Below are 22,267 nucleotides of genomic sequence, written 5' to 3'. Positions count from 1 at the left end.
TCTATGCCTTGGCTAATAAAGGCAGGTATCCCGTATGCCTTCTTAACCACTTTATCTACCTGGCCTGCTACCTTCAGGGATCTGTGGACCTGCACTCCAAGGTCCCTTTGTTCCGCTACACTTCAGTGTCCTACCGTTTAATGCATATTCCCTTGCCTTGTAACTGAAGCAAACTTTCTGTTTTGTGTTGAACCGTTTGCTTATGTTATAATTTTAAAACCACCAGAATTGAAATGGAGGCTGATTTCTCTTGGCCAAGTTTTAAGTTGGTAATGAGCCCAGTTATCTGAGAACATTGAACGTTGCAGCACCGCAGAAGGCCATTCGGCCCATCGTGCCTGCGCCAGCTCTTTGAAAGAGCTGTCCCATTAGTCCCACTCCGCCCGGTATATTTCTCCTTTGCACATATTTATCCAATTCCCTTTTGAAAGTTACTGTTGAATCTGCTTCCACCGCCCTTTCTGGCAGCCCTGCATTAAAAAAACAAAATTCTCCTCCTCTCTCCCTTCTGGTTCTTTTGCCAATCACCTTAAATCTGTGTCCTCTGGTTACCGACTCTCCTGCCGTTGGAAACCGTTTCTCCTTATTCACTCTATCAAAAACCCTCAATTTTGATCACCTCTATTATTTTAATTTATTCACTGAATGTGGGCGTCGCTGGCAAGGCCAGCATTTATTGCCCATCCCAAATTGCCTGGAGAAGGTGCCTTGGTCATTACTGGGCTATTTCAGGGGGCAGTTAAGAGCCAACCACATTGCTGTGGGTCTGGAGTCACATATAGGCCAGACCGGGTAAGGGCGGCAGATTTCCTTCGCTAAAGGACATTGGTGAACCAGATGGGTTTTTAGCACAGTCTGATTGTTATATATGCAGACTATAGATATACTCTCTGTAGTCACTGTATAGTTGCATAAGATGGAGACTTGTTTACCTGATGTACTGTCAATAAGGCTTACTGTATATATACTATGCTGGCACCACTAGAGGGTGCAGCTGGGGTTTCCTGCCCTGGTGGCAGGGGCTGTATAAAAGGGGAACCACCAGACTTGTGCCTCACTCTGGAGTTACGAATAAAGGACCAAGGTCACCACAGTTTGAGTACAACACATTGCCTCGTGGAGTCATTCACAAGTTCACTACAGACATAACACTGATAGCCATTACTGACATTAGCTGCTTCTTCCAGATTTATTTAATTAATTGAATTCAATTCATAAACTGCCATGGTGGTATTCAAACTCACGTCTTCAGAGTAACCGTCCAGGCCTGTGGGTTACTGAATCTCAGCTAATCTGTGTTTTTTTTTGTTCTGCTGATGGAGGAATAAATATTGGCCAGGACACCAGAGAGAACCTCCCTCAGCACTGCACTGGAGCGTCATCTTCGATTCTTTGCGTTCAGGTCTCTGAGGCGAGACTTGAACCCACAACCTTCTGCCTCGGAGGTGAGGGTGCTGCCCACTGAGCCACGGCTGACACAGTGTGAAACCAACCTCCCACGTCGCATTCTTCCGAGATTCGAACCACAAGGGATCAGACTGTCTGGTTTCTTGTTTTGAAACAATTGATGTATTGTGTTAGTCCAGCACTGTACTAGTCTCTTGTGGCTTTCTGCCTCGCTTTAAACGTTGTTGCATTGAATTTATAAGTATCAGTTTTAGCCGAGATATTCTTCCGACTTTCGGGTATTCACCACCTCTCTGGATGGACAGGGCCCACGTACTTCCTCGTGCATTTCTACACCAGTGTGATTGTAGTCCGTGGCGGATTATCCCATGAATGGCGCGTTCAAAGGTGCAGATTCCGGTTCCAAGGAGACCTCGGCCGGGAATTTCCTCCGAACCGCTCCTGTTCCTTCACCGGAGGTGCCGTGTAAACCTGTGGACCTGCCTAATCAGGGTTTCTATCGCACTTCCGGCAAAGTTTCAGCGTCGGAGTGAGGGGAGCTTCGAGGAAATTCCTGGCCCCACCCATTACAAAATAAATGTAGCAAAAAAGAGCCTGGATTGCGAAGATGATGTGTGGGCAAACACCTCAACACATTTGTATGGCATTCCTTTGAAGTATTAGCGGAACTAACCCATTGAATATCATCATTATCATCATCATAGGCAGTCCCTCGAAATTGAGGAAGACTTGCTTTCATTCGAAAAGTGAGTTCTCAGGTGACTGAACAGTCCAATACGGGAATTACAGTCTCTGTCACAGGTGGGACAGACAGTGGTTGAGGGAAGGGGTGGGTGGGACAGGTTTGCCGCACGCTCCTTCCGCTGCCTGCGCTTGGTTTCTGCATGCTCTCGGCGACGAGACTCGAGGTGCTCAGTCCCCTCCCCGATGCACTTCCTTCACTTAGGGCGGTCTTTGGCCAGGGACTCCCAGGTGTCGGTGGGGATGTTGCACTTGATCAAGGAGGCTTTGAGGGTGTCCTTGTAATGTTTCCTCTGCCCACCTGGGGCTCGCTTGCCGTGTAGGAGTTCCGAGTAGAGTGCTTGCTTTGGGAATCTTGCATGCGAACTTTCGCAAATAGTAGTGTTGGGTCCCCTTCCCTGAAGGACGTTAGTGAACCAGTTTGGTCTTTACAAAATCCAGCAGCTTTCACTGCTGGGGGTTATCAGATTGATTGAATTTAGTTTGAGGGTGGGATTTACTTGTGACCCCTAGTATTGCTAGTCCAGTTACTTTAAAAAATGTGTTCCTGGGATGTGGGCGTCGCTGGCAAGGCCAGCATTTATTGCCCATCCCTAATTGCCTCTTGAGATGGTGGTGGTGAGCCAGGTTATGGGGAGCGAGCGGGGAAGTGGAGCTGAGTCCATGATCAGATCAGCCATGATCGTATTGAATGGCGGAGCAGGCTCGAGGGGCCGTATGGCCGACTCCTGCTCCTATTTCTTATGTTCTTCTTGAACCGGATGAAGTCCGTGTGGTGAAGGTGCTCCCACAGTGCTGTTAGGGAGGGAGTTCCTGGATTGTGACCCAGCGACGATGAAGCAACGGTGATATATTCCCAAGTCAGGATGGTGTGTGACTGGGAGGGGAACGTGGAGGTGATGGTGTTCCCATGCACCTGCTGCCCTTGTCCTTCTGGGTGGTAGAGGTGGCGGGTTTGGGAGGTGCTGCCGAAGAAGCCTTGGCGAGTTGCTGCAGTGCATCTTGTAGATGGTGCACACTGCCCTACTGTATGTACCTCTTTCATCCATTAATGTCGGTGACCATTTCTAGACCAATCTAGAACGCGATTCTCTCTTTTTCTTTAGGTACTTCGAATGATGTTGGAGGCGCAGGTTACAGATGACCAACTGGACAGCATCACCGACCGAACCATTCAGGAGGCTGACCTCGATGGGGACGGTGCCATCTCTTTCGAGGAGTTCAGAAAGGTACTTCGCCCTGCGCGTCCCCCCCTCCACCTTCCAAAAAGAACTGATCCCAATCGACCGTGTGAACCAAGTATTGGGGAAAACATTTTGATCAGGCACTGAACTTGGCCAGAGTTGGCCAATTCACTGCAGAAGGTTGCGGGTCCAAGTCCCACTCCGGGTCATTATCACATCGCTGTTTGTGGGAGCTTGCTGTGCGCAAATTGGCTGCCTCGTTTCCTACATTACAACAGTGACTGCACTCCAAAAGTGCTTCATTGGTTGTACTTCACGTCCTGATGTTGTGCAAAGCACTGTAGAAATGCAAGTATTTTAAGTCTTTATAACCGGGTGGTCCTATACTTACACCAACAACAGCCCGCTCCCAGGGAATCGTACACCCAGCACCTTCAGCGCAGGGGGAGTGGGGGAGGGGGGGAACATGACATGAACTGTCTAACATCTGTCTGCTTCTCCCTCTGTCTCACCCTTTGCAGTCACTCGAGAATGTTAATTTGGAGCACAAGATGAGCATTCGATTTCTTCAGTAACGCCGGGAAACTTTGCTGGAAGGACTGCTTCTCCGTGATCTGTGGCCTGCTGCGTTCCTGGGAGAATACATGGAACTAGTTCAGAAATGTGTGCTGGTAAACTGCCATTTTAAGATTTGTGGATTGAGATTTAAGTGGCTTCCTCCTCCCTACCCACCCCACCCCTCTCCCTCCCCACCCCACCCCTCTCCCTCTCCCTCCCCACCCCTCTCCCTACCCCACCCCACCCCTCTCCCTACCCCACCCTACCCCTCTCCCTACCCCACCCCACCCCTCTCCCTCCCCACCCCACCGCTCTCCCTCCCCACCCCACCCCTCTCCCTACCCCACCCAACCCCTCCCCTCTCCGTCCCCACCCCACCACTCTCCCCACCCCACCCCACCCCACCCCACCCCTCTCCCACCCCTCTCCCACCCCTCTCCCACCCCTCTCCCACCCCTCTCCCACCCCTCTCCCACCCCTCTCCCACCCCTCTCCCACCCCTCTCCCACCCCTCTCCCTCCCCACCCCTCTCCCTCCCCACCCCTCCCCACCCCTCCCCTCCCCACCCCTCCCCACCCCACCCCTCTCCCTCCCCACCCCTCTCCCTACCCCACCCCACCCACCCCTCTCCCTCCCCACCCCACCCACCCATCTCCCTCCCCTCCCCACCCCACCCCTCTCCCTCCCCACCCACCATGTTTCACTGAGTCTCGGGGCCCATACAGGACGTGGGAGACCCTGGGGTTCCCCCCACCCCCCGGGTCTGGTGCTGAGCCCTCTGATATCTGGTGGGTTGGCAGTATGGGGATCTCAAATCTCCTCTGTGCCCTGGAGTCAGGGAGCGGGACAGTCAGCCAGGGCGTCCCTACTCCCGGTCCCTGTGCAGTGACTGTCCCCATCCTCACCCCACCCCCCACCCCCGGCTGGAAACGGCACGTGCGGTTGAATGGCCTGCTGACATGGCTCACCCATTGAATGAAGCCACATTGCGAGAGTTACTGAAGGTCACTTGGCCCCCACGCCCCATAACCCAACTCGGGGAGGGGAGGGTCCATCAGAGGGGTGTAAGTAAAAGGAGATGGTGTGGTTTAAAATCCCCCCCTCTCCTTTTTTTCTTTTCTCTCTCGCTCTCTATCTCTCACTTTCTATCCTTTTGCTCTCTATCTTATTGCTCGCTCTATCCTTTCGCTGTCTCTCCTTTCCCTCCTCTCTCTCTCTCTCTCTCTCTCTCTCTCTCCCTCACACCAGTGCTTTGCCCACACAGTAACAGTCGATGCACTCCAGACACGATCCACGGAGTGAATGGGTCTGGGGTTTAAAGCTCCCCTCTCCCAGTGTGGGACTGCCCCCAGGTGAGAAGCCCCCCGACGCTCTATAACTGCCCCATTTACACAGCGGGCAGATCGCCGAACATGGGCCAGGCCAGAGGCCTTCCCGACCCGGGGGTTGGGAGCAGTCCTGGGCTCAGACCTTCACCGAGGGGGCTGGGGGCGGGAGGGTCCGATACATCCAGTGCGGGCCCTGGGGGGCGGGGCGAGTACACGGGGAAACATGGCAGCATAGGCAGCCGTCGCTATTCTCTGTTCTCTGTACCCCACCTGACTTGCCACAGCTACTGCCAGTGGCCCCACTGTAATAAAGGGTGCCATGGTCTCTTCCCAACCCTTATACACATCTGCCAGACTCCCCCCAACCCCCCTCGCCCCCCAGGCTCTCTCTCTGACTCTCCCCTCCCCCCCCCTCCGTCTCTCTCTTTCCCAACCACCCCCCCTTTTCTCTCTGACTCTCCATTTCCTCCCCTCCCCGCCCCCCATCCCTGTCTCTCTGTCTCTTCCCCCCCCCCCCCCGGATTTATGTCATGGTGAATCTGGGGTTCCCGTCTCCATGGTGATCATGGTACCATGTGACTGACCCACCCGGTGAAGCGGAGAACCCCGCCCCCAGTACCCAGTAACCATGCCGATATAACAACCCCTGAAGCCTCCTCTGCCCCGGAAATGGCCAACATTGGGTTGGTCCCAAATATCAGGCCATTGAATTGATTGTTTCAATTTGACGATTTATTTTTCGTCGCCACGTTGCCTGATGGATTTGCAACAAATAAAATGATTCTGCAAATGGACGGTAAATATTCAGTTGTGTTCTTGTACGGACTGATGTTTGCCTCCCTGTGAGAAGGTGTTTGACTCCCTCGGCCACCGACCCACCGACCTCGCTGGTGTAACTCACACCAACCGGCGCCCTCCACCCGAGGGTCTGCGGGCCGTGCGGCCCCTCACAGCCGGTCCCTGTCCCCTACACCGAAGCTCTCCCACTGGGTGTCAGCCGTGGCTCAGTGGGCAGGACTCTCACCCCTGAGCCAGAGGGTTGTGGGTTCAAGTCCCACTCCAGAGACAAGATCCAGGCTGACACTCCCAGGGCAGCGCTGAGGGAGCGCCGCACTGCCGGAGGTGCCGTCTTTCGAAAGAGACGCTAAACCGAGGCTATTTATGAAGAGCAGGGGAGTTCTCCCCGGTGTCCTAGATAATATTTATCTCTCAATCAACATCACTAAAACAGATTACCCAGTTATTATCATGTTGCTGTTTGTGGGAGCTTGCTGTGCACAAATTAACCACCGCGTGTCCCACATTACAACAGCGACTGCATTTCAATGGGTGTAAGGGGCTTTGTGACAGCCTGAGATAGTGAAAGGCGGGACAGCAATGCAAGTCTTGAGTCTTGGCGACCACATCTGTACACAGTTCTTCTCCACTCTCGCCGACTCAGGGTGACACAGCCTCGTTCTGATTGTAGAGTCGTTCAGCCCGACTGCCTGCCTCTCTTCCGCGGTTACATCCGGGCCAGGGTGTCCCTGGAGATGGAGCACGCGGTGTCCACCGGTACGCTCGTGGCCTTCCGCGAGAGGTGGGCGCCGGAGGGACTGGAGTGCATCTATCACCCCCGGCAACCAAATTTAAATTTGATTTTAAATGTCTAAAGTTTAATTTGTTTAAGTTGCCGGTTTTAGTGCCCCTCTTTTAGCCAGGGGGCACTTGTATAATTTGTGTTCTTAGTGCCTTCAAAAAGAAAATACAGAACAAAAAAAAACAAGGGGGCACTTGAAAAGCTTTTGGAGTGTGTGTGTGTCCCCTTTGAATCAGGGGTCACTCGATTATTTCTACAAAATAGTTGTAGAGGCGTGTCCGGGACTGAGCGTGGCGATCAGCCCGGGGAGTGAAGGCCAGCAGCGGCTTTCCCAGCCGCCTGCCGCAACTTCAGCGGGACCACCGCAGAAAGTCGGGAACGCGTGGGGCGGCGGGGAGAGTTCCTGGTCTGTTCGAGGTGGGCAAGGGGCGCCCTCTAATGGCAGCAAGCGAAAGTGCGAGGAAGCCGCAGGCAGCTCTCCCCCAAGGCAATGCGGAGAAAGATGGCCAGGACCCCGGACACGCACAGCAATCCTCAACTGAGACTGGCAGCTCGACAACCCGAGGACAAGGTATTCGCAAACGTGGGGTGGGACTTCTTTTTAAAGGTAATGGTTTTGCAATGCACGGGATCAGACCTCATGTGGGTTAACCCTCGGGTGCCACATCATAAAAGGACACACTTGGAGTCATCAATCATCACAGGGAGTCCCCCGAGTCGAGGGTGACTTGCTTCCACGTCAAAAATTTCACGTGTTTCAATGAAGGACCAAATATTCCAGATCCCGAACTACATCCTGAAGGGTGGAAGATGCCTGTGCGTGGATTTTTTAATGTGGGGTGACTGTTGCACACCAGCCACCACACGGGCTTGACAGAGCGAGGTCTTGGTCCAGTGGCAAGGGTTAACCAGGACTAACTAGAGACCTGCTCTGCTGCACAGACCTAGTGCACACACATATCGCAGCGTATATTACCAAACCTGTTTTCTGGAAATGGTTACCATTTCAGACCAACTTATGGAACGTTTACCTCGATCATACAGCCACTTCAGCAGCTCCACAGAAAACAAAACCTGGGCAAAATAGGCAAGATGCAAATTGTCCACTAAATGCTCAAAACTAAAAAAATCTTCCAAGAACTCGAAATTTTCTTCACTTTGCCAAGACACTTAGAACTTCAGAAGCTTTATGCAAGAGATATTTTAGGTTGAGAAAGTCCAGACTGCCTCTTTCTTGAAGACACATTATTATCACATCTCCAATGGGTCCATTTCTGAGGCAACTCGTCATGGATCAAAATGCTTCCTTGTTGGGGATCTTTTCAATGTTACTGGGATCGACATTTGAAGCTTGGAGTAGAAAGGCCACAACGAGCACGGAGTAAAGGGGATGAGCTAGGATTAGAGAAACTTAAGCTCCAAAGTTCAGAGTGAAGGGTGTTAAATGGGACCTCACTGAAGCCCATTAAATAGTAAAAGAAATAGATAAGATAAAGTAGGTGTGTGACTTCAAAGTCCACCCAGGTTGAACCAGAGGACGCTTTAGAATAAATAGCAGGAAGATGTTCTTTCCTGAAAGAGGTGAATGTTTGTAATAATCTACGAAACACGGTAATTGTCACAAACATTGGGATTATTGGTTGCCACGAGGGGAGAGCTGCAGTGGGCCAATTAGTCCCTTGTCATCCCGAGAGCTGCAGCGATAGGCCTCGAAATCTGTTACCTCAGCTGCTGAATAGATCACCTCCCTGGACCCAGCGATACACTGCTTCCGTGTCCTGCTCCACCCAGAGCTGGGATTTAACCCCCACATCTCCTGCCTCGCCCACATCTCTCGCTTCCATCTCCACAATATTATCCACCTGCTCCACGACATCACCACCCTCCCCCCCCATCCACACACCATCCCCAATCCACACCCCTCCCCCCCAATCCATACCCCCCCAGTCCACCTCTTCCCCCCCCCCAATCCACCACCCCCCAATCCACACCCCTCCCCCCCAATCCACACCCCCCCCAGTCCACCTCTTCCCCCCCCCCCAATCCACACCCCTCCCCCCCATCCACACCCCCCCAGTCCACCTCTTCCCCCCCAATCCACATCCCTCCACCCAATCAACACCCCCCCCCCCAAGTCCACCTCTTCCCCGCCCCCAATCCACCACCCCCCAATCCACACCCCCCCCCCCAGTCCACCACCCCCCCAATCCACCCCCCCCAATCCACACCAACCCCCTAATCCACACCCCTCCCCCCCCATCCACACCCCCAATCCACACACCTCCCCCCCAGTCCACCTCTCTCCCCCCCCCACACAGTCCACACCCCTCCCCCGCCAATCCACACACCTCCCCCCCCCCCATCCACACACCCTCCCCCAATCCACACACCTCCCCCTCAGTCCACCTCTTCCCCCCCCAATCCACCACCCCCCCCCCAATCCACAACCCTCCCCCCATCCACACACCCTCCCCAATCCACACACCCCCCCCCCCAGTCCACCTCTTCCCCCCCACCCCCACAATCCACACCTCTTCCCCCCCCCCAATCCACACACCTCCACCCCCCCAGTCTACCTCTTCCCCCCCCCCGACAATCCACACCCCTCCCCCCCCGCAATCCACACCCCTCCCCCCCCCCAATCCACACACCTGCCCGCCCCAGTCCACCTCCCCCCCCCAATCCACACACCTCCACCCCCTCCCCCAGTCCACCTCTTCCCCCCCCCCCCAATACACACACCTCCCCCCCAGTTCACCTCCCCCCCCAAACCAAACCCCTCCCCCAATCCAACTCTTTCCCCCCCCCCCCCCATCCAGCTCTCCCCCCCCCCCCCCAATCTATCCTCTCCCTCTAATCCCCCCCTCCCCCTGCCCCGGCACTGTAACACGCTCCATCACTCCAACACTCTACGCAGCTCGACCTTAAACTCCAATTCATCCATAATAGATAAGATAAAGGTGTCTTATGCCTTTACAATCCACCCACTGTGTCAGCCGTGGCTCAGTGGGTAGCACACTTGTCTCTGAGTCAGAAGGTTGTGGGTTCAAATCCCACTCCAGGAACTTGAGCACAGTTGAGTGCTGAAGGAGTGCTGCACTGTCGGAGGTGCCGTCTTTCGAATAAGACGTTAAACCGAGGTCCTGTCTGCTCGCTGAGGGGGATGTAAAAGATCCCTTGGCCCAATTTAGAAGAAAAGCAGAGGGGAGTTTTCCCCAGTGTCCTGTCCAATATTTATCCCTCAATCAGCACCGAAACATCGGATTCTCTGGTCATTATCACATTGCTGTTTGTGGGAGCTTGCTGTACCCAAATTGGCTGCCGCGTTTCCCACATTACAACAGGTAGTGAAATATGTCAAATGTATTTCATTGGCTGTAAAGAGCTTTGGGACTTCCTCTGGCCGTGAAAGGTGTTATATAAATGCAATATCTTTATTTCTATAATTGAATAAAATATTAAATGAGACCTTCCTGGTGGTGGCACTGTTGAGAAAACGAGCTCCACAGCACCATCTGCAGGAATTCTAAGTTACTGCAACGGATCCTCGACAAAATGAGTAATTCATTTCATGGAAAGAAAATGGAATTTAACAGCCACAAAATGGATGACACAATCTTTAGACGCACAGTGCAAGACATTTTTGTCAAACTTAAGTGACGCTGTCATTTTGTGCTAGGCCGAATCATTTCAACAATGATTATCTTCAATAATTGCATCAGGTCACTGAGAATGGACCTGTTCTTAGTCCGGTTGAGGCATCTCTCCTGTCCAGAGTGTAGTTCAACGCCAAGGTTGAAAAGAGTAAAGGAGAAGATGAGGTAAACCAGGGAATGGTGGCTAGGGAATGCGGATGACACTAAGTTGGGTGGCAGTGTGAGCTGCGAGGAGGATGCTGTGAGGCTGCAGAGCGACTTGGATAGGTTAGGTGAGTGGGCAAATGCATGGCAGATGAAGTATAATGTGGATAAATGTGAGGTTATCCACTTTGGTGTTAAAAACAGAGAGACAGACTATTATCTGAATGGTGACAGATTAGGAAAAGGGGAGGTGCAACGAGACCTGGGTGTCATGGTACGTCAGTCATTGAAGGTTGGCATACAGGTACAGCAGGCGGTTAAGAAAGCAAATGGTATGTTGGCCTTCATAGCGAGGGGATTTGAGTACAGGGGCAGGGAGGTGTTGCTACAGTTGTACAGGGCCTTGGTGAGGCCACACCTGGAGTATTGTGTACAGTTTTGGTCTCCTAACTTGAGGAAGGACATTCTTGCTATTGAGGGAGTGCAGCGAAGGTTCACCAGACTGATTCCCGGGATGGTGGGACTGACCTATCAAGAAAGACTGGATCAACTGGGCTTGTATTCACTGGAGTTCAGAAGAATGAGAGGGGACCTCATAGAAATGTTTAAAATTCTGACGGGTTTAGACAGGTTGGATGCAGGAAGAATGTTCCCAATGTTGGGGAAGTCCAGAACCAGGGGTCACAGTCTAAGGATAAGGGGTAAGCCATTTAGGACCGAGATGAGGAGAAACTTCTTTACCCAGAGAGTGGTGAACCTGTGGAATTCTCTACCACAGAAAGTAGTTGAGGCCAATTCACTAAATATATTCAAACGGGAGTTAGATGAAGTCCTTACTACTAGGGGGATCAAGGGGTATGGCGAGATAGCAGGAAGCGGGTACTGAAGTTGCATGTTCAGCCATGAACTCATTGAATGGCGGTGCAGGCTAGAAGGGCCGAATGGCCTACTCCTGCACCTATTTTCTTTGTTTCTACGTTTCTATGAGTGTTGCAAAGCTTTGATTTTACAGGCCTAAGAATTGCACCTAGAATTAGACCGAATTTTCAGCACAGAAACAGGCCGTTCAGCCCAACTTCTCTGTGCCGGTTTATGCTCCACATGAATCTGCTCCCACTTTAATCCATCTCATTCCATCAGCCTATCCTCTTATTCTTTTCTCCCTCGTGTACTTATCTAGCATCCCCTTAAAGGCATCAATGCTATTTGCTTCTGGCTAATTCTACATTCTACACGACGTAAACTAGAGGTGATCCAAAACTCGGCTGCCTGTATCCCAACTCATAAGAACATAAGAACATAAGAATTAGGAACAGGAGAAGGCCATCTAGCCCCTCGAGTCTGCTCCGCCATTCAACAAGATCATGGCTGACCTGGCCGTGGACTCAGCTCCACTTACCCGCCCGCTCCCCGTAACCCTTAATTCCCTTATTGGTTAAAAATCTATCTATCTGTGATTTGAATACATTCAATGAGCTAGCCTCAACTGTTTCCTTGGGCAGAGAATTCCACAGATTCACAACCCTCTGGGAGAAGAAATTCCTTCTCAACTCGGTTTTAAATTGGCTCCCCCGTATTTTGAGGCTGTGCCCCCTAGTTCTAGTCTCCCCGACCACTGGAAACAACCTCACTGCCTCTATCTTGTCTATCCCTTTCATTATTTTAATTATTTCTATAAGATCACCCCTCATACTTCTGAACTCCAACGAGTAAAGACCCAGTCTACTCAATCTATCATCATAAGGTAACCCTCTCATCTCCGGAATCAGTCTAGTGAATCGTCTCTGTACCCCTCCAAAGCTAGTACATCCTTCCTTAAGTAAGGTGACCAAAACTGCACGCAGTACTCCAGGTGCGGCCTCACCAATACCCTGTACAGTTGCAGCAGGACCTCCCTGCTTTTGTACTCCATCCCTCTCGCAATGAAGGCCAACATTCCATTTGCCTTCCTGATTACCTGATGCACCTGCAAACTAACTTTTTTGGATTCATGCACAAGGACCCCCAGGTCCCTCTGCACCGCAGCATGTTGTAATTTCTCCCCATTCAAATAATATTCCCTTTTACTGTATTTTTTTCCAAGGTGGATGACCTCACATTTTCCGACATTGTATTCCATCTGCCAAACCTTAGCCCATTCGCTTAACCTATCTAAATCTCTTTGCAGCCTCTCTGTGTCCTCTACACAACCCGCTTTCCCACTAATCTTTGTGTCATCTGCAAATTTTGTTATACTACACGCTGTCCCCTCTTCCAGGTCATCTATGTATATTGTAAACAGTTGTGGTCCCAGCACTGATCCCTGTGGCACACCACTAACCACCGATTTCAAACACGAAAAGGACCCATTTATCCCGACTCTCTGCTTTCTGTTCGCCAGCCAATTCTCTATCCATGCTAATACATTTCCTCTGACTCCGTGAACCTTTATCTTCTGCAGTAACCTTTTGTGTGGCACCTTATCGAATGCCTTTTGGAAATCTAAATACACCACATCCATCGGTACACCTCTATCCACCATGCTCGTTATATCCTCAAAGAATTCCAGTAAATTAGTTAAACATGATTTCCCCTTCATGAATCCATGTTGCATCTGCTTGATTGCACTATTCCTATCTAGATGTCCCGCTATTTCTTCCTTAATGATAGCTTCAAGCATTTTCCCCACTACAGATGTTAAACTAACCAGCCTATAGTTACCTGCCTTTTGTATGCCCCCTTTTTTAAATAGAGGCGTTACATTAGCTGCTTTCCAATCCGCTGGTACCTCCCCAGAGTCCAGAGAATTTTGGTGGATTATAACGAATGCATCTGCTATAACTTCCGCCATCTCTTTTAATACCCTGGAATGCATTTCATCAGGACCAGGGGACTTGTCTACCTTGAGTCCCATTAGCCTGTCCAGCACTACCCCCCTAGTGATAGTGATTATCTCAAGGTCCTCCCTTCCCACATTCCCGTGACCAGCAATTTTTGGCATGGTTTTTGTGTCTTCCACTGTGAAGACCGAAGCAAAATAATTGTTTAAGGTCTCAGCCATTTCCACATTTCCCATTATTAAATCTCCCTTCTCATCTTCTAAGGGACCAACATTTACTTTAGTCACTCTTTTCCATTTTATATATCGGTAAAAGCTTTTACTATCTGTTTTTATGTTTTGCGCAAGTTTACTATCGTAATCTATCTTTCCTTTCTTTATTGCTTTCTTAGTCATTCTTTGCTGTCGTTTAAAATTTTCCCAATCTTCTAGTTTCCCACTAACCTTGGCCACCTTATATGCATTGGTTTTTAATTTCATACTCTCCTTTATTTCCTTGGTTATCCACGGCTGGTTATCCCTTCTCTTACCGCCCTTCTTTTTCACTGGAATATATTTTTGTTGAGCACTATGAAAGAGCTCCTTAAAAGTCCTCCACTGTTCCTCAATTGTGCCACCTATTAGTCTGTGTTCCCAGTCTAATTTAGCCAACTCTGCCCTCATCCCACTGTAGTCCCCTTTGTTTAAGCATAGTACGCTCGTTTGAGACACTACTTCCTCACCTTCAATCTGTATTACAAATTCAACCATACTGTGATCACTCATTCCGAGAGGATCTTTTACTAGGAGATCGTTTATTATTCCTGTCTCATTACACAGGACCAGATCTAAGATAGCTTGCTCCCTTGTAGGTTCTGTAACATACTGTTCTAAGAAACAATCCCGTATGCATTCTATGAATTCCTCCTCAAGGCTACCCCGTGCAATTCGATTTGACCAATCGATATGTAGGTTAAAATCCCCCATGATTACTGCCATTCTTTTTTCACATGCCTCCATTATTCCCTTGATTATTACCCGCCCCACCGTGAAGTTATTATTTGGGGGCCTATAAACTACGCCGACCAGTGACTTTTTCCCCTTACTATCTCTAATCTCCACCCACAATGATTCAACATTTTGTTCACTAGATCCAATATCGTCTCTCACAACTGCCCTGATATCATCCTTTATTAACAGAGCTACCCCACCTCCTTTCTCTTCTTGTCTATCTTTCCGAATTGTCAGATACCCCTGTATGTTTAATTCCCAGTCTTGGCCACCCTGTAACCACGTTTCTGTAATGGCCACCAAATCATACCCATTTGTAATGATTTGTGCCGTCAACTCATTTACTTTATTTCGAATGCTGCGTGCGTTTAGGTAGAGTGTTTTAATACTAGTTTTTAAACCATGATTTTTAGTTTTGACCCCTCCTCCAGCCCCTTTATATTCATGCATATTGTCCCTTCCTATCACCTTGTGGTTTACACTTGCCCTAGTGCTACTCTGCTCTGTTGTCTCCTGCCTTTTGCATTCTTTCTTGGGGTCGTGTTCATCTGAGCTCTCACCCACTCTAACTAGCTCAGAGCCCTCTCCTGGGTTCCGAATACTCCTCGTATTGAGGCACCGAGCTTTCATGCTTGCCTTTTTATTACACTTTGGCCCTTTAGAATTTTGCTGTACAGTGGCCCTTTTTGTTTTTTGCCTTGGGTTTCTCTGCCCTCCACTTTTACTCATCTCCTTTCTGTCTTTTGCTTCTGTCTCCATTTTGTTTCCCTCTGTCTCCCTGCATTGGTTCCCATCCCCCTGCCATATTAGTTTAACTCCTCCCCAACAGCACTAGCAAACACTCCCCATCGCACCAAGTCCCGCTCACCCATCACCCCCTGTGCTCGCTGACCTACATTGGCTCCCGGTTAAGCAACGCCTCGATTTCAAAATTCTCATCCTTGTTTTCAAATCCCTCCATGGCCCTCGCCCCTCCCTAACTCTGTAATCTCCTCCAGCCCCACAACCCCCCGAGATGTCTGCGCTCCTCTAATTCTGCCCTCTTGAGCATCCCTGATTATAATCGCTCCACCATTGGTGGCCGTGCCTTCTGTTGCCTGGGCCCCAAGCTCTGGAACTCCCTCCTTTAACCTCTCCGCCTCTACCTCTTTCCTCCTTTAGGACGCTCCTTAAAACCTATCTCTTTGACCAAGCACCTGCCCTAATTTCTCCTTATGCGGCTCAGTGTCAAATCTTTTGTCTTATAACACTCCTGTGAAGTGCCCTGGGATATTTTATTAGGTTAAAGGCGCTATATAAATACGTTATTGTTGTTGTTTCAACCACTCCATTTGGTAGCAAGTTCCATATTCTAACCACTTTCTGAGTAAGGAGGTTCCTCCTTAATTCCTTAGTGGATTTATTAGTGACTATCCTATATTTCAGACCTCTATTTTTGATCTCCCCCAAAAGTGGAAATATCTTCTATATCTACCCAATCGAGCCCTGGTGAACAGTGAGGTGGATAGTGATAGACTTCGAGGCTGGTGGAATGGGCGGACACGGGGCAGATAAAGGCAAAACAGTGCGAAGTGATACATTTTGGTAGGAAGAACGAGGGGAGAGGCAATATAAACTAAAGGTTACAATCCTAAATGTAAAGTCCTGTCCCCTCAGTACAGATTCACACGAGGCATGTAGTGAAGTCAAGGTCACTCTGGACCTGCACCTTTATTTCACAGCTCTGGAATGCTGCACTTGCCTGAGACCTGTCCTTATATACCTGTCTCTTGCAAGTGCACCCCTGGTGGTAAGGTATGCTGGTGGTTACAGGTCATATCTTATTACAGTCATGTATAGCATGTTGGGATACAGTTATATATAATAATGTAAGATACATGGCACTAAAGGGGGTGCATGAACAGAGAGACCTGGGGGTATATGGGCTCAAATCGTTGAAGGTGCCAGGGCAGGTTTAGAAAGCGATTAAAAAAACATACGGGATCCTGGGGTTTATAAATAGAGGCACAGAGTACAGAAGCAAGGAAGTTATGATGAACCTGTATAAAACACGGGTTCGGCCCCAACTGGAGTATTGTGTCCAATTCTGGGCACCACACTTTAGGAAGGATGTGAAGGTCTTAGAGAGGATGCAGAAAAGATTTACGAGAATGGTTCCAGGGATGAGGGACTTTAGTTACGTGGGTAGACTGGAGAAGCTGGGGTTGTTCTCCTCGGAGCAGAGAAGGTTGAGAGGAGATTTGATCGAGGTGTTCAAAATCATGAGGGGTCTGGACAGAGTAGGTCGAGAGAAACTGTTCCCATTGGTGGAAGGGTCGAGAACCAGAGGACACAGATTTAAGGTGATTGGCTGAAGAACCAAAGGCGACATGAGGAAAAACTTTTTTACGCAGCGAGTGGTTGGGATCTGGAGTGTGCTGCCTGAGAGGGTGGTGGAGGCAGACTCAATCATGGCTTTCAAAAGGGAATTGGATAAGTACCTGAGGGAAAAAAAATTGCCGGGCTACGGGGAAAGGGCGGGGGAGTGGGACTGGCTGAAGTGCTCTTGCAGAGAGCCGGCACGGGCTCGACGGGCCGAATGGCCTCCTTCTGAACTGTAACCATTCTATTCTATGATCCTGTCACTAGGTCCGTGCAGCAGAGCAGGTCTCCAGTCGTCCTGGTTAACCCTTGCCACTGGACCAAGACCTCGCTCTGTCAAGCCCCGTGTGGTGGCTGTTGTGCAACGGTCACCCCACGTTAAAAAAATCCACACACAGGCATCTTCCACCCCCTCAACTGGAGTTCAGGACTGGAATATCGGGTCCTTCATTGAAACATCTGTGAACCCATGTGGAAGCAAGACATCCTCACTCGAGGGACCCCCTATGATGATTTTGTAATAAAAAGAGACCAAGCAGGAAAGACTGAGCTAGAGAAGGGAGAATTTTGAAGTCCTGAGTAAGGTTGAGTTGGAGGAGGAGATGAGCCTTAATTTCAGCACAGTAAGGATATAAGGCAGAGGACGAGTGTGTAAACGGCATGTTCGGCGATCAGAGTGAATAAGAGAGGAAAGCTGATTGAGAAACCAGGAATATTGACTACAGAAGAAAGAGACAGCAAAGGATGTGGTGCAGAGGGAATGATCAGAGGCTCGAGAAGCGAGAGGCGCCAGATAAACAGTTCCTTGCTTGTATCTAGTGCCAAGAGGTGTTCGAGGAGGTTACCCAGGTATCAAAGCAGTGGGGGGGAGGGGTGAAATTCCCTGCCGCCATTTCGGAGGCGGTGACACCGGCTGAAGAGTGGTTTTACCGCCAGGCAGTAATCACTGCCTCAAAGTGCCAAATTCGGTTTTACTGCCCAAAGATCAGCGCTAAAAGTGGCGTTGCACTCCCATCCTCGGGCTCCAACGGAGCGGTATTTCAGGAGGCCGGCCGAATATCCCCACAGTCGGCGGCCGGAGAATGTGAGATGAAAAAAAATGAAGAGGAAAATGTTTCCGACCCTCTCCCTCACCCACACCCACACTTCCCCACTGGCCCCATTAATACATGAATGCTGAAGCAAATAAACATCCCCGCTGACCTAGATCCCCGGACGTCCCGCCCCGGGATCCCCGATGTTCCCCCACCTTTCCCAGGCCAGTAAGGCCACCGTACTCACTGAATCTCGCAGCCGTGCGCCAAGGGGGCGTTGCACGCTCGATGACATCACCACGTGGGTGGCGGCAGAGCGCTCAGCGGTCACCATTTGGCGCCGGCCCCAACCCCCAGCCATGTTTCCCGTGAGCGCCGAGGAACCCGCTCCTCACCGACGGTAAGTTCTTCGCCGCCCGTTAGTCGCGAACGGGTGGTGTTGCAAACGGAATTTGGACCCTCGGTCTTTATAGCGAGTGCGTAGTAGTCCAGGAAAATGCAAGTGTTTGGTGAACTGTACACAGCTCCCACTCGCGTTTTCTGCCCTTTGGTATTCCGCAGCTCCACCCATACCGATTCCACATCCTCCAAGCTAATGTTCTTCCTTACTATTGCATTAATTTCCTCTTCAACCAGCAACGCAATCCCACCTCCTTTTCCTTTCTGTCTATCCTTCCTGAATGTTGAATAGCCCCTGGATGTTGAGTTCCCAGCCTTGGTCACTCTGGAGCCATGTCTCCGTGATGCCAATTATATCATATTCGTTAATTGCTGCCTGCGCAGTTAATTCGTCCACCTTATTACGTATACTCCTCGCATTGAGGCACAGAGCCTTCAGGCTTGTCTTTTTAACACACTTTACCCCTTTAGAATTTTGCAGTAATGTGGCCCTTTTTGATTTTTGCCTTGGGTTTCTCTGCCCTCCACTTTTACTTTTCTTCTTTCTATCTTTTGCTTCTGCCCCCATTCTATTTCCCTCTGTCTCCCTGCATAGGTTCCCATCCCCCTGCCATATTAGTTTAAGCCCTCCCCAACAGCACGGGCAAACACTCCCCCTGGAACATTGGTTCCGGTCCTGCCCAAGTGCAGACCATCCGGTTTGTACTGGTCCCACCTCCCACCTCCTCCAGAACCGGTTCCATTGTCCCACGAATTTGAATCCCTCCCTTCTGCACCACTCCTCAAGCCACGTATTCATCTTAGCTATCCTGCAATTCCTACTCTGACTAGCACATGGCACTGGTAGCAATCCTGAGATTACTACCTTTGAGGTCCTACTTTTTAATTTAACTCCTAGCTCCCCAAATTCAGCTTGTCGGACCTCATCCCATTTTTTACCTTTATCATCGGTACCTACATGCACCACGACAACTGGCTATTCACCCTCCCCCTCCAAAATATCCTGCAGCCGCTCCGAGACATCCTTGACCCTTGCACCAGAGAGGCAACATACCATCCTGGAGTCTCGATTGCGGCCGTAGAAACATCTATCTATTCCCCTTAAGTTTAAAAGTTAGTAAGTGATCTTAAATTTTTAAGTGATCTTAGTGTTTGTAAGTGATGTAAGTGATCTTAACAGAAAACTTTAAAGTTTGATACAAGAATATTTTTATTAAAGTTAAGTTAAGTGCAAACAAGTGTTTGTTAAACTTTTGAATAAAATATAACTAACTCACTGCCATTATTAACACAACTTTTTGAAGTAAAGAAGAATCATTTCCATTATTTGTTCCATTAACACAACACAACATTATGGAACAGGTCCAAACAGTAAACATAGTCCAGTTGGAATAGTTGCCACTGAGCCTTCAGGCAGTAAAGCATTCACGGATGAACTGCTGGCGCAAGGCTCGAGCAATCGTTAAAGGGGCATGACGGCCTGCCCTCCTCTGCCGTTATGCTCCGGGTTCAGGTAGTTGCATGGCTTCATAAGAACATAAGAAATAGGAGCAGGAGCCAGCCATTTAGCCCCTCGAGCCTGCTCCACCATTCAATAAGATCATGGCTGATCTGATCATGGACTCAGTTCCACTTCCCCGCCCGCTCCCCATAACCCCTTATTCCCTGATCGCTCAAAAATCTGTCTATCTCCGCCTCACTATCTTAAAAGTTTCAATAAGATCACCTCTCATTCTTCTGAACTCCAATGTGTATCGGCCCAATCTACTCAACCTTTCCTCATAAGTCAACCCCCTCAGCTCTGGAATCAACCTAGTGAACCTTCTCTGAACAGCCTCCAATGCAAGTATCTCCCTCCTTAAATACGGAGCCCAAAACTGTATGCAGTACTCCAGGTGTGACCTCACCAATACCCAGTACAGTTGTAGCACGACTTTTCTGTTTTTATACTCCATCCCCCTTGCAATAAAGGCCAACATTCCATTTGCCTTCCTGATCACTTGCTGTATCTGCATACTAACTTTATGTGTTTCATGCACAAGGATCCCCAGATCTCTCTGTACTGCAGCACTTTGCAATTTTTCTCCATTTAAATTATAATTTGCTTTTTAATTATTTCTGCCAAAGTGGATAACCTCACTTTTTCCCACATTATGCTCCATCTGCCAAATTTTTGCCCATTGACTTAGCCTGCCTATATCCCTTTGCAGATTTCTTGTGTCCTCCTCACAATTTACTTTCCCTCCCATCTTTGTCCATGTTATGTCTTTAATACTCATGAATGACTCCATGAGGTCTATTATTGTACTTGAGCTGTTGTGACTTTAGTCCCATTTATTGTAACTCTAGAGTGAGGCACAAGCATGGTGAGCAGCCTTTTATACTGGGCCCTGCACACTTATGCAGGTGACCCTCAGGTCTCCCACCGCAGTGCCCTCTGGTGGCACACCTTATGTGACTATACGTTAGTATACATGGTCTACATACATGACAGTCTCATCAGCAAACTTGGCTACATTACACTCCATCCCTTCATCCAAGTCATTAATATAGATTGTAAATAGTTGAGGACCCAGCACCGATCCCTGCGGCACCCTATGAGTCACTATTTGCCAACCGGAAAATTACCCATTTATCCTGAATCTCTGTTTTCTGTTAGTTAGCCAATCCTCTATCTATGCTAATATATTACCCCCAAGCCTTTCTGATCCTCCTCCTCCTCCTCGTCATCTGCATCTTCCTCCTCATCATCAGCCACTCTCACCTCAGGTGGGTCTTCTACTATCAGCTGCTGCTGCCTCATGATGGCTAAGTTATGCAGCACGCAGCACACAACAGTGAACTGACCGACTATCTCAGGAGAGTATTGCAAGTAGCCCCCAGAATGGTCCAGGCATCGGAAACGCTGTTTCAATATGCCAATGGTCCTCTCTATTATGGTGCATGTCACAATGTGCGACATGTTTTATTCCCGGTCAGCTTCCGTCCGGGTTGCGCGTAGGGGCGTCATGAGCCAAGTGGCGAGGCCGTATCCTTTGTCCCCCAGCAGCCAGCTCTGCCCTTCTGGCTGCTGCTCAAACATGGCAGGTATAACGCTCTCGCGTAGGATGAACACATCATGGGTGCTCCCAGGGTATCTCGCATCAACTGACATGATGTGATGCATGTCGTCACACAAGAGTTGCACATTAACGGAGTGAAAGCCTTTTCTGTTCCTGTACATCTTGGAATCCTCCAAAGGTGTTCGCAAGGCGACGTGGGTACAATCAATGCAGCTCTGTACCTTTGGGAAGCCAGCAACCCTGGAGAAGCCCACAGCCCTTTTCACGCATTCCCTGGGCGGTCATAGGAAACCTTATGAAGTCATTCCTCCAGGCATATAGTGCAGCAGTCACCAGCTGAATGTAGATATGTGTTGCATGTTGAGAAATGGCGCACACAGCCACAGTTGTGGCATGGAACGATCCAGATGCATAGAATGAAAGTGCAGCTGTAACCTTCACTTCAACTGACAAAGCAGTCCTCCTGGCGCTTCTAGGTGGCAGGCAGTGACTAGTGGGGTGCCGTAGTCTCAGTGCTGGGACCCCAGCTCTTTACAATATACATCAATGATTTGGATGAAGGAATTGAGTGTAATATCTCCAAGTTTGCAGATGACACTAAACTGGGTGGCGGTGTGAGCTGTGAGGGGGATGCTAGGAGGCTGCAGGGTGACTTGGACACGTTAGGTGAGTGGGCAAATGCATGGCAGATGCAGTATAATGTGGATAAATGTGAGGTTATCCACTTTGGGGGCAAAAACGCGGAGACAGAATATTATCTGAATGGCGGCAGATTAGGAAAAGGAGAGGTGCAACGAGGCCTGGGTGTCATGGTTCAACAGTCATTGAAAGTTGGCATACAGGTACAGCAGGCGGTGAAGAAGGGAAGTGGTATGTTGGCCTTCATAGCTAGGGGATTTGAGTATAGAAGCAGGGAGGTCTTACTACAGTTGTACAGGGCCTTGGTGAGGCCTCACCTGGAATATTGTGTTCAGTTTTGGTCACATAATCTGAGGAAGGACATTCT

The 22,267-nt window shown here is 49.7% G+C and overlaps 1 protein-coding gene across 1 annotated transcript in view; it reads left to right on the top strand.

Moving 5' to 3' along the window:
• chp2 (calcineurin-like EF-hand protein 2) overlaps window positions 1-4,234 on the top strand; it is a 33,071-nt gene extending 28,837 nt beyond the window's left edge. The window contains exons 6-7 of the mRNA XM_070867626.1: window positions 3,255-3,377; window positions 3,854-4,234. Of these exons, the coding sequence (XP_070723727.1) occupies window positions 3,255-3,377; window positions 3,854-3,907 (177 nt within the window). The 3' untranslated portion in view covers window positions 3,908-4,234. The remainder of the gene's footprint in view (window positions 1-3,254; window positions 3,378-3,853) is intronic.
• The last annotated feature ends 18,033 nt before the right edge of the window (window positions 4,235-22,267 follow it).

This window comes from Pristiophorus japonicus, chromosome 26, assembly GCF_044704955.1.
Source record: "Pristiophorus japonicus isolate sPriJap1 chromosome 26, sPriJap1.hap1, whole genome shotgun sequence".
NCBI lineage: Eukaryota > Metazoa > Chordata > Chondrichthyes > Pristiophoridae > Pristiophorus > Pristiophorus japonicus.
Note: the sequence above shows the minus strand (reverse complement) of the source record. Positions and strands in the feature narration are given on the sequence as shown.